The 15,346-nt window shown below is 32.8% G+C and overlaps 1 protein-coding gene across 2 annotated transcripts in view; it reads left to right on the top strand.

Annotated features, from left to right (window-relative positions):
- SH3GL2 (SH3 domain containing GRB2 like 2, endophilin A1) overlaps positions 1–15,346 on the top strand; it is a 229,091-nt gene that overhangs the window by 168,065 nt on the left and 45,680 nt on the right. For both annotated transcript variants that reach the window (XM_031961479.1, XM_031961481.1), the window contains exon 2: positions 10,215–10,283. In XM_031961479.1, the coding sequence (XP_031817339.1) occupies positions 10,215–10,283 (69 nt within the window). The remainder of the gene's footprint in view (positions 1–10,214; positions 10,284–15,346) is intronic.

The following is a 15,346-nucleotide window of genomic DNA, read 5'->3' as shown; positions in this document are numbered from 1 at the left end:
ATTAGATGTCTGATAACACACATTTGAGATGTAATATGATATAGTGAACAAAGAACTGAATTTGAAATAAGGAAGATATGTGTTCAAATTCCTCCCTTTACATTGACTGTGAAATCCTGGGGAAATTACTTAATGGAGAGGTGAGTTTGGGGAAAATTGGCAAATGATTTTAATCATGTTGGGTTTGAGGTAAGGGCAATATATATAGAGAGGACTAGCAGGCAATTTGGAATATAGAGACAAAGATCTTAAAGTGAGCTTCTTACAAATCCTAGAGGTCTATAAATTATTTCAGAACCATTTTGGAACTGGAGTAAGGAAGTCATGATTTCAAATCCAGCTTCAGACATTTATAACCTGTAAGACCCTAGGCAAGTAATTTAACTTCTGTTTCCCACAGTTCTTCATCTGTAAAATAATGATAAAAATAGCACCTACCTTCCAGGATTGTTGTAAAGATTAAATGAGATGATTGTAAAGCATTTACCACAGTGCCTAATACAAAATAAGTGCATGTGTTAAACTATCAATATCATCATTATCATTTAACAATATAGGAGTTTAGAAAAGAAGTTATTTTAGGCCTCTTGCTTCCTGTTTTTCTTTGGCAACTTTCTTATTTAATATTTTAATTTCTTTTTCTTCATGTGGATAACAGGGGTAAATATCATTTCAGTAATATAAGCTATGTAAGTTTGCTCGGTCTTTTGCTTACATTGTCTTACTTGAAACTGTATAATTCCACAAAGTAAGTACTACAAATATTGGCCCACATTTTATAGATGTAGAAAGTTAAATTTATATAGATTAAATGATTTGCCCATGGTCATAAAAACTGGCATGTATATTTGGTGAAATTTGAACTTGACTATAGGTCTCAAAACATTGCTTCATCTGGTTTCTTATAGAATAATTATCTGTCTACTGAAAATTATGAATAATGTTTTTTTCTAAATTGTTGCTGATGCTATTGGCTTTGAAAAACTTTCCTTACCTTGAAAAAATTGCCCTTCTTGTTAACAAACTTCAAGTATTATATTTTGACTTAGCATTTCTTTATTTTTCCCATGCTCAGCCATCTATGTTTAATATTAAATATAAACAAAAAGTGCAGCTAGGTGATATCATGAATAGAGTGCCAGAGTTGAAGTCAGGAAAACTCATCTTCCTGAATTCAAATCTGGCCTCAGACACTAAGAGTGTGTCCCTGAGCAATTCTCTTACCCTGTCTGCCAATTAAATCCCAAATGGGGTCATGAAGAGCTGGACACGATAGAAAATAACTGAGCAAAATAAACAAAAAACAGAATTTAAATTTTGTCAGATATAGTACATAATTTTGAACCAAATCATGATCCTCTTTGCTCATAGAATATAGTACAGGAGAATTTGCTTAAAGAACAATAGAGCCATACAGAGATAGCAATTTAAAAAGACAAAAACAAAATGGTACTACTATTCACAAGGGAAGGAGGAGAACAGATACAACAAGGAGCAGTCTCAGTGTTGCCTCAGCTAAGGGTAGCACCCAGTGGGTTAGCATCTGGATGTGGAACTTCGTAATAGCTTTTATAATCTAGACAAAGATGTAGGATCCTTTTGGGAGTCAAATTTATATAGCGTTTAAAACAAAGAGCCACCTGGCACCAATAGGAAATTGCTCTCTCACCCTTAGGGGAATATAATAGAATGTCAGGTTCAATGAAATTAGGGTATTTCCTAATTATCTAATAAGGAAGAATAAGGAATAGGGATGTAAGGACTTTACTGGCAAGGGGATAGGATGGGAGGAGAATAATTCTAGCCTCTGAGTTTATTAACCTTAACATACTTGCATCCTGTGGGGCTGAGGCCATACCAGTCAAACAGGTTTCAGTTCACAGAGAATATTTCTTTATCTTTAGTAAGAAGATATTTCAGATTTCAGATATAATTTTAATATTAACACTCAAATTAAACATGTAAAAACCTATGTAAAATAATGGTAAAGGTAGTTCTGGAGATGGAGCCAAGATGGCCAAATGAAGTCAGGAAGCTGTTCCAAATCTCCCAATTTTCTTCAAAATCTATAAAGAACCAAGCTTCCACAGAGTCTGATAGAATGAAATGACTCCAGCTTAAGATAGACTGAAAAACTTCAAGAATGGTTATTCTCACTGAGGAAAAAAAGGATGTTCAGCCCAAGTCAGAAAGACTCTGAAAAAGCCAGTGAGAAGGTCTTAATCACAGTAGATTAGCAACTGAAATACATGGTCCTGGCTCAGTAGAATTGCAGATCAGTGGGGCAGCCTCCAGTCTCAGCTCAGAAGGCAAACTCTGAGAAAGCAGGCTGTTTTCTGACTAGAGCAGGGAAAGCTACTCCTGTACTCAAAGCCAAGATTCAGAGCTGTACAGGAAGCTTGGGACAGCACTCCTTTACTTCAGGAGCAGAGCTCAAACATAGAGGTTTAAAAAAAGAACTACCAAAAGAAAAAAGAAAGAAAATGAGCAAGAAAAAGAAAAGAGCTTGATCATAGAAAGCTGTTATGGTGACAGGAAAGACTAAAATACCAACTCAGTGGAGGACAAAACATCCACAGAAGAAATTTTAAAGAGTGATATGAATATGTCTCAAGCCCAAAGAGGTTTCTTGGAAATTCTCATAAAAGACTTTATAAGGTAAATAAGAGAGGTACAAGAAAAAAAAGAGAAAATAAATAGAGGTATGCAAGTGAGAGTCAATAACTTGGGAAAAGAAGGCAATTCCTTAAAAAATACAATTGACCAAATGCAAAAAAAAAATTCACTGGAAAAAACACTACTTTTAAAAGTAGAATTAACAAACAGAAAAAAGAGATACAAAAGCTAACTAAAAAGAGATACAAAAGCTAAAAAAGATACAAAAGAAAATCACATGTTAAAAACTAGAAGAAGGCAAATGGAAGCTAATAGCTCTATTTAAAAAAGAGCTACAAAAACTAACTGAAGAAACAAAAACTAGATTAAAAACTAGAACAGTAAAATGAAAGCTAATGACTCTGAGACATGAATAATCAGTCTAACAAATTAAGAAGAATGAAAAAAATGGAAGAAAATGTGAAATACCATATTAGAGAAACATCTGACATAGAAAATAGATCCAGAAAAGACGATTTAAAAATTAATGGTCTACCTAAAGGCCATGACCCCCCCCCCCAAAAAAAAAAAAAAAAGCCTGAATAGCATTCTTAAAGAGATCATTAAATAAAACTGCCTCTTTATTCTAGAAACAGAGAGGGAAATTATCATTGAAAGAATTCATCAATCATCTTTGGAAAGAGATCCCACATAGAAAACTCCAGGGAACAAATCTCAAGGAAAAAAATACTGCAAGCTGCCAGACAAAAACAATTCATGTATCAAGTAGCAATAGTCAGGATTACTCATGATCTGGCAGCTTCTACAATAATGGATTAGAGGACTTGGGATACCATATTCTGGAAGGCAAAGAACCTGGGGTTACAACCAAGAATTAACTACCCAGCAAAATTCAGCATCATCTTTCAGGGGAGGCTATAAAGCTTCAATGAAGTAAGAGACTTTCAATCATTTCTTTTGAAAAAAAAAATGGAACTAAGCAGAAAATTTAATCTACAAACACAGAACTCAAGAGAAGCATAGAAAGATAAACAGGGGAAATATATATATATATATATAATTTAAAAGGTTAAACTTTTTACATCCCTAGATATGAAAATAATATCTGTAACTCTTGAGAACTATATGTTACTGGGACAAACAGAGGGGGACATCACATGTACAGAGGGTGTGGCTGTGAATGGATTTTTTTGTGATGGTATCAAAGAAAAATACATTTAAGTGGTAGGAAAAGATCTGTACTGGAAGAAGAGAAAAAGGGAGGTATAATGGGACAAATTAGATCACATGAAGAGGCACAAGGGAATTACACTCCAGGGAAGAAGGAGGGAGATGAGCATTGTTTGAAGCTTGATCTCATCAGTTTTGGCTCTAAGGGAATAACTTAATCATTCATCTGGGTGTAGAAATTTATCTGACCTGTAAAGAAGTAGGAGAAGAAAGAGGAAAGATAAGGAGGGGCTGGATAGAAGAGAGGGCAGAAACACTAGGAAAAAATGTAAGAGAAGGGGGGAGGGTAATAGAAGATAAAGTAGTGAGCAGGGTAGGTTAAAAAAAACTACTAAGAGAAGGGAAAAGGGGTGATAAGAGAAAAGGTAGTGGACAGGGTGAGTCAAACACACATACACACACACACACAAACACACACACACACACACACAGAACTACTACTACTACTAAGGATAGGATAGAAAGAGAGAACAAAAGTATATTCAGGGGAGAAAATAGGATGGAGGGAAATTACAGAAATGATAATCATAACTGGATATGTGAATGGGATAAATTTTCCCACAAAACAATAAATAGCAGAGTGGATTAAAAAACAAAATCCTACAATATGTCCTATACAAGAAACATATTTGCACAGAGAGACAGAGAGAGGTGAAATGCTGGAATGGATTTATTATGCTTCAGCTGAAGTAAAAAAAAGCAGGGGTAGCAATTCTGATCTTAGATGAAGCAATAGTAAAAATAGACCTAAGAAAAAGAGATAAGGAAGGGAAGTACATTTTGATAAAGGGTACTGTAAACAATGAAGTAGTAGTGATATTAAATGTATCTGCACCAAGGGGTAGAGCATACAAATTCCAAAGAATATATTAAGACAGTTACAGGAAGAAATTGACAGAAAAACTATATTAATGGGGCACCTCAAACTTCTTCTCTCAAAATCACACAAATCTAACCATAAAATAAGCAAGAAACTAGGAAGATTAGTAGAATGCTAGAAAAACTAGATATGAATAACCACTGGAGAAAACTGAATAGGGGCAGAAAAATATACTTTTTTCTTAGCAGTACATGGCACTTACACAAAATTGACCATGTATTAGGCTGTAAAAACCTCATAATCAAATGCAGAAAAGCAGAAATAGTAAATGCTCACTTTTTAGATGACAATGCAATAACAATCATATTTAATAAAGGGCTAGGGAAAGACTGACTAAAAGCCAATTGGAAATTAAATAATCTAATTCTAAAAAATGAGTGGGTCAAATAACAAATCATAGAAGCAAACCATAATTTCATCCAAGAGAATCACAATAATGAGATAATATACCAAAACCTACTGGAACACAGCAAAAGCAGTTCTTGGGAGAAATTTTATATCTCTAAATAGTTGCATGAATAAAATAGAGAAAGAGGAGATCAATGAATTGGGCATGTAACTAAAAAAGAATAAATTAAAACTCCCATTTAAATATCAATTTAGAAATTCAACTCAAAGGAGAAATTAATAAAATTAAAACTAAAACTTTTGAACTGATTAATATAATTGAATTGGTTTTATGAAAAAAAAATCAACAAAATAGACAAACTTTTGGTTAATTTGATTAGAAAAAGGAAAGAAAAAGAATCATCAGCATCAAAAATGAAAAGGGTAAACTTACCACCAATGAAAAAGAAATTATAGCAATAATTAGGAGCTACTTTGCTGCCCAATAGTAGCAAGTCTGACAGTCTACTCAAAACGGATGAATACTTACAAAAATATAAATTGCCTCAATTGAGAAGAGGATATAAATTACTTAAATAGTACCGTTTTAGAAAAAGAAGTTGAACAAGCCACTAATGAACTTGCTAAAAAAAAAAAAAAACAAAAAACAAAAAACAAAAAAAAACCCTCTGAGGTTAAATGGATTCACAAGTGAATTTTACCAAACATTTAAAGAACAATTAATTCCAATAATATGTAAACTATTTGGAAAAACAGATAAAAAAGGAGTCCTGACAAATACTTTCTATGACACAAATATGATAATGATACCTAAACCAGAGAGAGTCAAAACAGAAAGAAAATTACAGACCAATCTCTCTAATGAATATTGATGCAAAATTTAAAAAATATTAGCAAAGTGATTACAACAACTTAGCAGCAGTATAATATACTATGACTAGGTGTGATTTATACCAAGAATGCAGGGCTGATTAAATGTCAAGAAAATATAGCCATCATCAACCATTAACAACAAAAACAACAGAAATCATATGATAATCTCAATATATGCAGGAAAAAGCTTGTGATAAAATAGAGCACCCACTGCTAGGAAAAGCCCTAGCGAGAAATAGGGATAAAAGGAGTTTTCCTTAAAATAATAAGCAATATCTATTTAAAATCAACAGCAAGCATTATTTATAGTAGAGAAGCTGGATGCATTTTCAGTAAAATCAGGGGTGAAACAAGGATGTCCATGATCACCACTGTTATTCCACATTGTACTAGGAATGTTGGCTTTAGCAGTAAGAAAAAATGAAATTAAAGGAATTAGAATAGGCAATGAGGAAATAAAACTATAATTCTTTGCAGATGATATGATGATATACTTAGAGAATCTTAGAAAATCATCCAAAAACCTATTGGAAACAATTAACAACTTTAATAAAGTTTCAGGATATAAAACAAACTCACAGAAATCATCAGCATTCCTTATTATTACTGACAAAGTCCATTAGCAAAAGATAGAGAAATTCCTTTTAAAATATCTGTAAACAAAATAAAATACTTGGGTGTCTACCTGCCAAGACAAATCCAAGAACTATATGAACACAATTACAAAACACTTTTCACATAAATAAAATCAGTTCTAAACGATTGGAAAAATATCACTTGCTCATGGGTTGGCCAAAATGACAATTCTGTCTAAATGGGTGTGCTTGTTCAGTGCCATACCACTCAATGCCAAAAAATAATTTCATAGAATTAGAAAAAATAATAAAATCCATCTGAAAGAACAAAAGGTCAGGAATATCAGGGAATTAATGAAAAAAAAATACAAAGGATCATGGCTTAGCAGTATCAAACCTAAAACTATATTATAAAGCAGCAGTCATCAGAACCATTTGATACAGGCTAAGAAACAGAGTAGTGGATCAGTGGAATAGATTTGTTACATACAATAAAATCAAGGCCTCTAGCAATTTAGCATTTGATAAACATCCAAACTTACTATTTGACAAAAATTACTAGGAAAACTAGAAAATAATATATCAGAAACTCAGACCCCATACCAAAATAAAGTCAAAATGAATACATGGTTTGGGCATAAGGGATGATACCATAACCAAATTAGAAGATCAAGGGATAATTTTTCTATTAGATCTTTGAAGAAGGAGGAATTTATAACCAAAGAAAAACTAGAGAACTTTATGAAAGGCATAATGGGCATCTTTGATTACATTAAATTTAAAAAAGTTTTTGTACAAACAAAACCAACAAAAACAAGAGTAAAAGAAAAGTACAAAGAAGGAAAAATCTTTACAGCAAATGTTTATGATACAGATTTCATTTCTAAAATATATAAAGAACTGTGTCAAATTTATAAGAACACACATCATTCCTCAATTGATAAATACAAAAATATGAACAGACAGTTTTCAGTTGAAAAAATTAAAACCATTTCTGGTCATATGAAAAATTGCTCTAAATAATTATTAATTAGAGACATACAAATTAAAAAAAAAATTCTGAGGTACTACTTCATGCTTCTCAGATGACAGGAAAAAGATAATGATAAATGTTGGAGGGGATGTGGGAAAACTGGGACACTGATACATTGTTGGAGTTGTGAACTGATCAAACCATTCTGGAGAGCAATTTGGAACTATGTCCAAAGGACTATCAAATTACCCTTTGATCCAGCAATGTCTCTACTGGGTCTGTATCCCAACGAGATCATTAAAAAGGGAGAAAGGACCCCCATGTGCAAAAATGTTTGTAGCAGCCCTTTTGTGGTTACAAAGAATTGGAAAATGAGTAGGTGCTTATCAATTGGGGAAGGACTAAGTGAAATATGGTAGATGGAGATAATAAAATATTATTGTTCTATAAAATGTTGAACAAATTGATTTTATAAAGGCCTGGAAGGATTTACTCAAACTGATGCTGAGTGAAGCCGAACCAGGAACACATTGTACACAATAACTGCAAGAATGTGTGATGATCATCTATTAAAGACTTAGTTCTTCTCAGTGATTCAGTGACCCAAAGCAATCACAATAAACTTTGGATAGAAAATGCCATCTGTGTCCAGAAAAAGTACTATGGAGATTGAATGTAAATCAACACATGTATGTTCAAAAACACCAACCTCCCCCCCCCCCCCCCCCCCCCCCCAAAAAAAAAAACAGTGGTAAAAAGGTTAAATGATATGAACATATTGCCCTTGATATAATATCTATGTGAGCATAATGTTGGCTAAGTGGGGGAAATATTTTTGCCATCACTTCATACCTGATGATAAAAAGAGAATCTCTTCAATTGGTAGCTGGAATATTGAACTCTGAAACTTGGTTTCTATCCCTACCTCCAACCACCTTAGGTCTTAGGAGTGTTAACAATATTCTCTTTGTAATATATATGTAACAAATACATTTTTAATAGCATAATATAGAGGAAAATCTAAAAGGGGCAAAACCTATATTATTGTTGAAACATAAAATGGTGGTAATGGAGACCAGGTCCAAGACAAATGGATTCAAATTGAGACTCCAACACTGATTTTCTGGTCATGAGTGAGTCACTTAATATCTCTGAGTTTTTCCTCATTTATTAAATAATGTTCATGTTACCTGTATCAAGGGTTGAGCAGTGATCTTTGTGAATTTAAGGCCTCATGGAAATGAGTGCTATCATTTTTATGTCAGACTGTTGGCTTCACAACAGAAGGAACTCTGTCTGAAAAACTTTCTATCCTTCTTCCCAGAATACTGAATTCTTCATGCAACAGGTACTATACACACACACACACACACACATATATATATATAGATAGATAGATAGATAGATATAGATTTATACACACAAACACACACACACACACACATATATATATATATATATATATACATTATATATAACTAAACTAAATTATTCAAAATATATACACTTATATCAATTATAAAATCATCTGTTTGGCTTTAAAAGTCCTTCAAAATATGTCTCTGCTTCTGTGATGACTGCGTTAGTACCCTGGATACCTTAGAATCAGCCAGAGTCAGGATAAGCAAAAGTCCTTAGTCTTTATTCTTGGTCTTTAGCGGTAGGATTGAATTGGATGGAAGCAGAATCTCCACGACCTTCTTTCTTTGTCTCTTGCCCAGAAGTGAATCTGGCTAGTCTTACTCCACCTCCTAGTCCCTCCTACAATTCTCTGTATACACCAGTTATTGAGCCAGCACAGGATAGTAGGAAGAGCCATTGCTTATAGAGTTTTGTCTAATTGGTAATTAGCCTTAAGTGCTCCAACTGACCTCAGTGCATCGACTCAAGAGTTTCAGCCCTTTACATGTTTCTTTGTCTCTTTCTCTTTCTCTGCATTTATATAGTTGTTTGCAAGTTGCCCATTCTGTTAGACTGAGAACTTCTTGGGTACAGGGAATATTTAGGTATTTTTGCTTTTCCTTGTTTCTTCAGAACTTAGTCCATAGTAGGTACTTAATAAATGATAAATAAGTGATTTTTTAATTTTTATTTTGAAGCAGGCTCTTTGTCTCTTAACTGCTTTTTAGAAAGGCATGGTGATATAAAATAATGTGACAGGAGAAATACAAGATACATTTCCCCATGAATTTCATTTTTTATGTATTTTGACATCTATCTCATGAGTTCTGTATGAGAATTAGCTAAGTATGTTATTAATGATAACACCCTTCCCCCTCCAGACTGTTTCTCCCTTGTCCTCTCAGTTACACATTTTAGCTTCCTTATATATGCTATCTTCCCTCCTTAGAATGTAAGCTCCTTGAGAGCAAGAACTGTCTTGCTGTCTTTGTTAATACTTAGTATGGTAACTGACTCACAAATAAGAATTAATAAATGTTCTATCTATCTATCTATCTTTCTATCGATTGCATACTAGCCGGGAAGAATTTGACCAGTGAAATGAGATAATCATGATAAATCATACTGTTGTAGAATTATATAAAAAGAAGCATATAGTACCCATATTCTCAAATTCCAAAATTTCTCATCCAAATGAAAATTATGATCATGCTGTTCTCCTTACCTGTACAGAGACAATTAAGTTGGGAGGCAAAGGGTCCTAGCAAGTCTTTGAAAATACCTCATTTACAACTAATCTGTATTTTTCCTTTTACAGAAAGTGAGTGAGAAGGTTGGAGGAGCAGAAGGAACCAAGTTAGATGATGACTTCAAAGAAATGGAAAGGGTAAGTCTTTTTTTTTCATGAATAATTTTTGCTCTTCTTTGACTAATGTCAGAGAGAAGAGAGGAATAGAATAGTGGATGTTATTCTTCTTATAGGTATGAAGAGCCACAGATATTTTAAAATTATATTTATTACAAAATAGCACTTAAGTTATTTAAGCCACAAATTATTTTTCTTATGGATTGAGCATTGGCTGGCATTTTCACTCTATGTTCAATGTAATACCAGGTTCAGCATCAATAAACTAAGCCTAAAAAGGGGGGATTTTGTTACTTTGGATTTTCGCTTATTTCAGTTTTCTTTACATGGATGGAATTATGAAGGAAAAGATAGAGTTAACAATCCCTTGTGGTTTGATAACAGCATATATCAATGGAGGAACTTTAAAAACAGGAAGTTGCTTAATTAAAGTTGTTGTAAAGGATAAGAGAGAAAACAGTGCTCTCTCCAAGGTAAATTGATTCTGGAAAGTGAGTGATGTTTGGAAAATTATTTCTATTCGAAAGACTATTAGCATATGATGATGATAAGTTGATTCAAATTTAAACAATATATATAATTGAGGATGCCTTGCCAAATACTTAAAACATCCATAAATCTTTGAAAGTATATGTTCCTGACATGGAATATCAAAATCCTGCAGGAACAGGATGAGGTATTTGTTATTCTTGTTGCCCTCTCTGCTATTGATTATACTAAGTTATGTTATACTAAGGATGTTTTCAGTGATCCTGTAGAAGATAAGCTTATATCATAATCCTTTTGTTCAGTTACAAAAAGTGTTATTTTTTCTACCTGTCCAATAATTCACAGAATGTTAAATATAAAAGATGAAAAGCAGTAGAAAGACTTGTCCCTGTACAATTTCTATCCTTGAAAAAGTGAGATGATAATGATGGTAGTTACATAGTATTTTAAGGTTTGTAAATTATTTTATATTCAATATCTCACCAGATTTTCACAACAACCCTTTAAGGTAAGTGATTCAGTTACTATTCTCCCTGTTTCATGGATGAGGACAATAAGATAACTTGTCTGGAATTACAAGTTTGGGTCCAGAATGGTACTAAAGTCCATCTCTACTTGATACAAAATGTGGAGACTAGGAGACAAAACATACTAAAATAACCTAATTAAAAGGAAAGATCACATTATGAAGATGTGTTGATGGAAAGATTGGGTTTTGTGCCAGGATTCGTAAACCATGAAACAGTTGGATATTAGCTAATTTGGTATTATTTTGATTTACAATAAATTGATCAACAAGTAATTATTAAGTAGCAACTATATTCTAGAAACCATACCAGGATATAGGGATACATACACAAAAATTTGGACAGTCCTTTTCCTCAAGGAGCTTCCATTTTATCAATCAAAGGAGTGTGTCCATATACCAAAATAGGAAAGTCTCTGTTCTTTGTCTCTTTTAGATGTAAGAAGTTGGATTAATGATGATAACATCACTTAAAAGTAAGTAGGACAGAATATTCAAGGAATAAAAGTCTTATGGGTTAGAACTAAAGGATATGTACAGTGATTTAAATTTGTAGTAGGTATGGATCAAGAGAATAGAGATGGAAAATAGGCTACTACCACTAAGGCAAAGAATTAGCAATCAGAATCTTGAATTTCATTTTTAAAATTCATTTTTATTGATAATGTTCCTATATCAGAACTATATTTCTCGATGAATTCTTCCCACCATCTTCTCTTCTTTCTTTAGAGAGTCATCCTTTATAATGAAGAATGAAAAAAAGAAGGATAAAAAGTCCAGTAGAACTGAGAAACCTTTTGAAAAAACCTTTTGAACCAATATATACAATATTCTATTCCTCAAAACTCCCACTTCTGCAAAGAAGTGGTGAAAAGTGTTTTCTGCTTATTTCAGGTCCAAATGTGGTCATTAAAATTTCCTTGCATTCAGTTTTCATTGTTTTGTTGTTTTTTCCTCATTTCTGTTTGTTGTATTCATTTTTTTCCCCTTTCAAGATTGTTTTAACTTCATTTTGATATCAATTCATATCAGTTCCAAATTCCCCTTTCTGTTGAGAATATCCCCGTTCATTGACCAGGGTTCAGAACCTCAGCATCACACCTCTTCACTGTCCCTCACTACCCATATCTAATAGTTGCCAGATCTTGTCAATTCCACCTCTAAAACAATTCTAATTTGTACTTTCTCTGTACTGACTCCAACTACCACCTTACTCCAGACTTTCATCACTTCTCATCATAACTCTTGATATTTCATTTTAATCGATCTTTTTTGACTCCAGTGCATCTTATTCTAGTTGCCAAAGTTATATTTCTCATTCATAAATCTTACCATGTCACTACCTGGCTCAAAAATTCCCTTTTTTTACCTCTAGGATGAACTTCTTTGTTAAACATTAAAACCTTTCACAAATTAGTTCATAATAAGATTTTCCATGCTTTTTTATATTTATAACAGTGTCATTTCTTATAGCACAGTTGTGTTCCATTTCATTCGTGTATTACAACTTGCTTAGCCAATTTTTTGGTGATAAGCATCTACTTTGAAGGCAATTACATGATATAGTGTATAAAGTGTTGTACCTGGATTTCAGAAGACTTGAGTTCAGATTTAGACTTTAGATGTTTAGCAGCTGTATGACCCTGTTTGTTAACCTCTATTTGTTTCAGTTTCCTCAACTGTAAACTGGGGATAATAACAGCATCTACTTCTAAGAGTTATTGTAAACATCAAATGGAATAATAATTGTAAAATGGTTTGCATAGTACCTGATACATAGCAGATGTTATATAAATGTTAGCTATTTCTAGTTATGTGCCATAGAACCCTGCTTCTTAGACCCCATATAGGGTCTCATAATTGAATGTGAGGGGTTGCAAAATTATGATTTATTATCAGTAAATGTTAAATTTGTTTATCTATTTTAGATAATTATATACCAGAGTCACATAAAAATTTCTTGGGTAAAAAGAGATCATGAGTGGAAAAAGTTTAAAAAGTCTTGGTCTAGAGGATAGAATGCTTCCTCAGACATATAACTAGGCAATGGGGCAAGGCATTTGATGTTTCTGAGATTAAGTTCTTCATCTATAAAGTAGAAATAATAACTACCTCATAGAGTTGTTGAGAGGATCAAATAATATATTTAAAGGGCTTTGCAAATGTAAAAGTACAATATAAATAATAAATTTAAATTAGAGATTTGATATCTTATTTTTTGTAAGATAATAGATAAGGCTAGGGGAACTAGATAATTCATTTCTTAGAGTGATCCAATCCTCCAGTTTCTAGGTGAGTTTAAAAAGCATACATTTAGAGAATAAGGTAGCTTCCTTTTCCTTTTCCAAAAACATTTGGGAAAATGATGATAAAAAACCTGGTCATTATATTAATACAAGATGCAAATAAATTGAGAAAATAAGTCAATAAAAAGTAAAATAAAAAATGGTCATGAATATATAAATATATATAAAATATACACACACACATACATACATATATATATATATATACATACATATTTCCATATCTATATATGCTTAACATAAGCCTGAACATGCCTTCAGCTCTGCTTCTCATGAATGGTAACTCTAAAGGTGCACATTCTTACAGTCAAGCACACAAGTTGAGGCAATCATCTGGTAAAAAAAAAAAAAAGCCTCAGGAGAAACAAAAACCTTACTCAAAAACCATAGGCTTCTCTCCAAACCCAGTCAGCACTGCTCCCTGTGAACTAACAGAAAAAATGATCTTTGAAAGACAAGATGTATTCAAAACGCTTATGCCTATTTAATTCTCCTTCATTTCTCCTTATCTCCTGTTGCCTACAAACAAGCCTAGCTCTTCCCATTCTTAAAAACCAAATCAAACCAAAGCCAACTTGAGTAAGTCTTGCTTTTCCCTCAAGTTATCATTCTATATTTATGTTCTCTTTCATGGCCAAACTCCTAGAAAAATTAATCTACATTCATTGTTTCTACTTCCTCTCCTTTCTTTTTTTTTAATTTTTAGAATTTTTATTTTCCCCAGTTACATATATATACATATATATATATATATATATATATATATATAAACTTTTTTTTGGTTATACATGTACATTTTTTAACATATTCTTTATGAGTCATGTTGGGAAAGAAAAAATCAAAATAAAAGGGAACACCTGTAAGAGGAAAAAAAAAAACATGAAGAAAAAAGAAAAAAAATGAACATTCAGTTTCCATGTTTTTTTCTCTGCATTTGGATGGCATTTTCTTAATCAAAGTTTATTGGAATTGCCTTGGATTATTGAACAGCTGAGAAAAACCAAGTCCATCAAAGGTGCTCATCACACAATCTTGCTGTTGCTGTGTACAATGTTTTCCTGGTTCTGCTTGCTTCACTCAGCATTAATTCATGTAAATCTTTCTAAGTCTTTCTAAAATCATCCTGTTCATCATTTTTTATCAAACAGTAATATTTCAATTATGTTTATTATTCAGCCATTCCTTAATTGATGGGCATCTACTCATTTTTCAGTCTTTGCTCCCACAAAAAGGGCAGCTACAAACATTTTTGCACATGTGGGTCCTTTTCCCTCTGTTTTGATTTCTTTGAGATACAGACCCAGTAGAGGCATTGCTGGATCAAAGGATATGCACAGTTTTATAGTCCTTTGGGCATAGTTCCAAATTGCTCTCCAGAACTGTAGGATTCATTCACAACTCCACCAACAATGTATCAGTGTCCCAGTTTTCCCACATCCCTCCAACATTTATCATTATCTTTCCCTATCATCTTAATCCATTTGAGAGGTGTGAGGTGGTACCTCAGAGTTGTTTTAATTTGTATTTCTCTAATTAATAATGATTTAGAGCATTTTTCTGTGACTATAGATAGCTTTAATTTCTTTATCTGAAAATTGTCTGTTCATATCCTCTGATCATTTATTAATTGGGGAATGACTACTCCTTTCACTCAGTTTTCAACTCCTTCATCTTCACTCAACTGAAACTGCCCTCTCAAAAATTTTCAGTTATTCCTTAATGGCAATATCTGATGGTCTCTATCTTGACCTATATGCAGTTTT

This window comes from Sarcophilus harrisii, chromosome 1 (genome assembly GCF_902635505.1).
Source record: "Sarcophilus harrisii chromosome 1, mSarHar1.11, whole genome shotgun sequence".
Classification (NCBI taxonomy): Eukaryota; Metazoa; Chordata; class Mammalia; order Dasyuromorphia; family Dasyuridae; genus Sarcophilus; species Sarcophilus harrisii.
The sequence above is the reverse complement of the archived record's forward strand: the minus strand, read 5'-3'. Positions and strand labels throughout refer to the sequence as shown.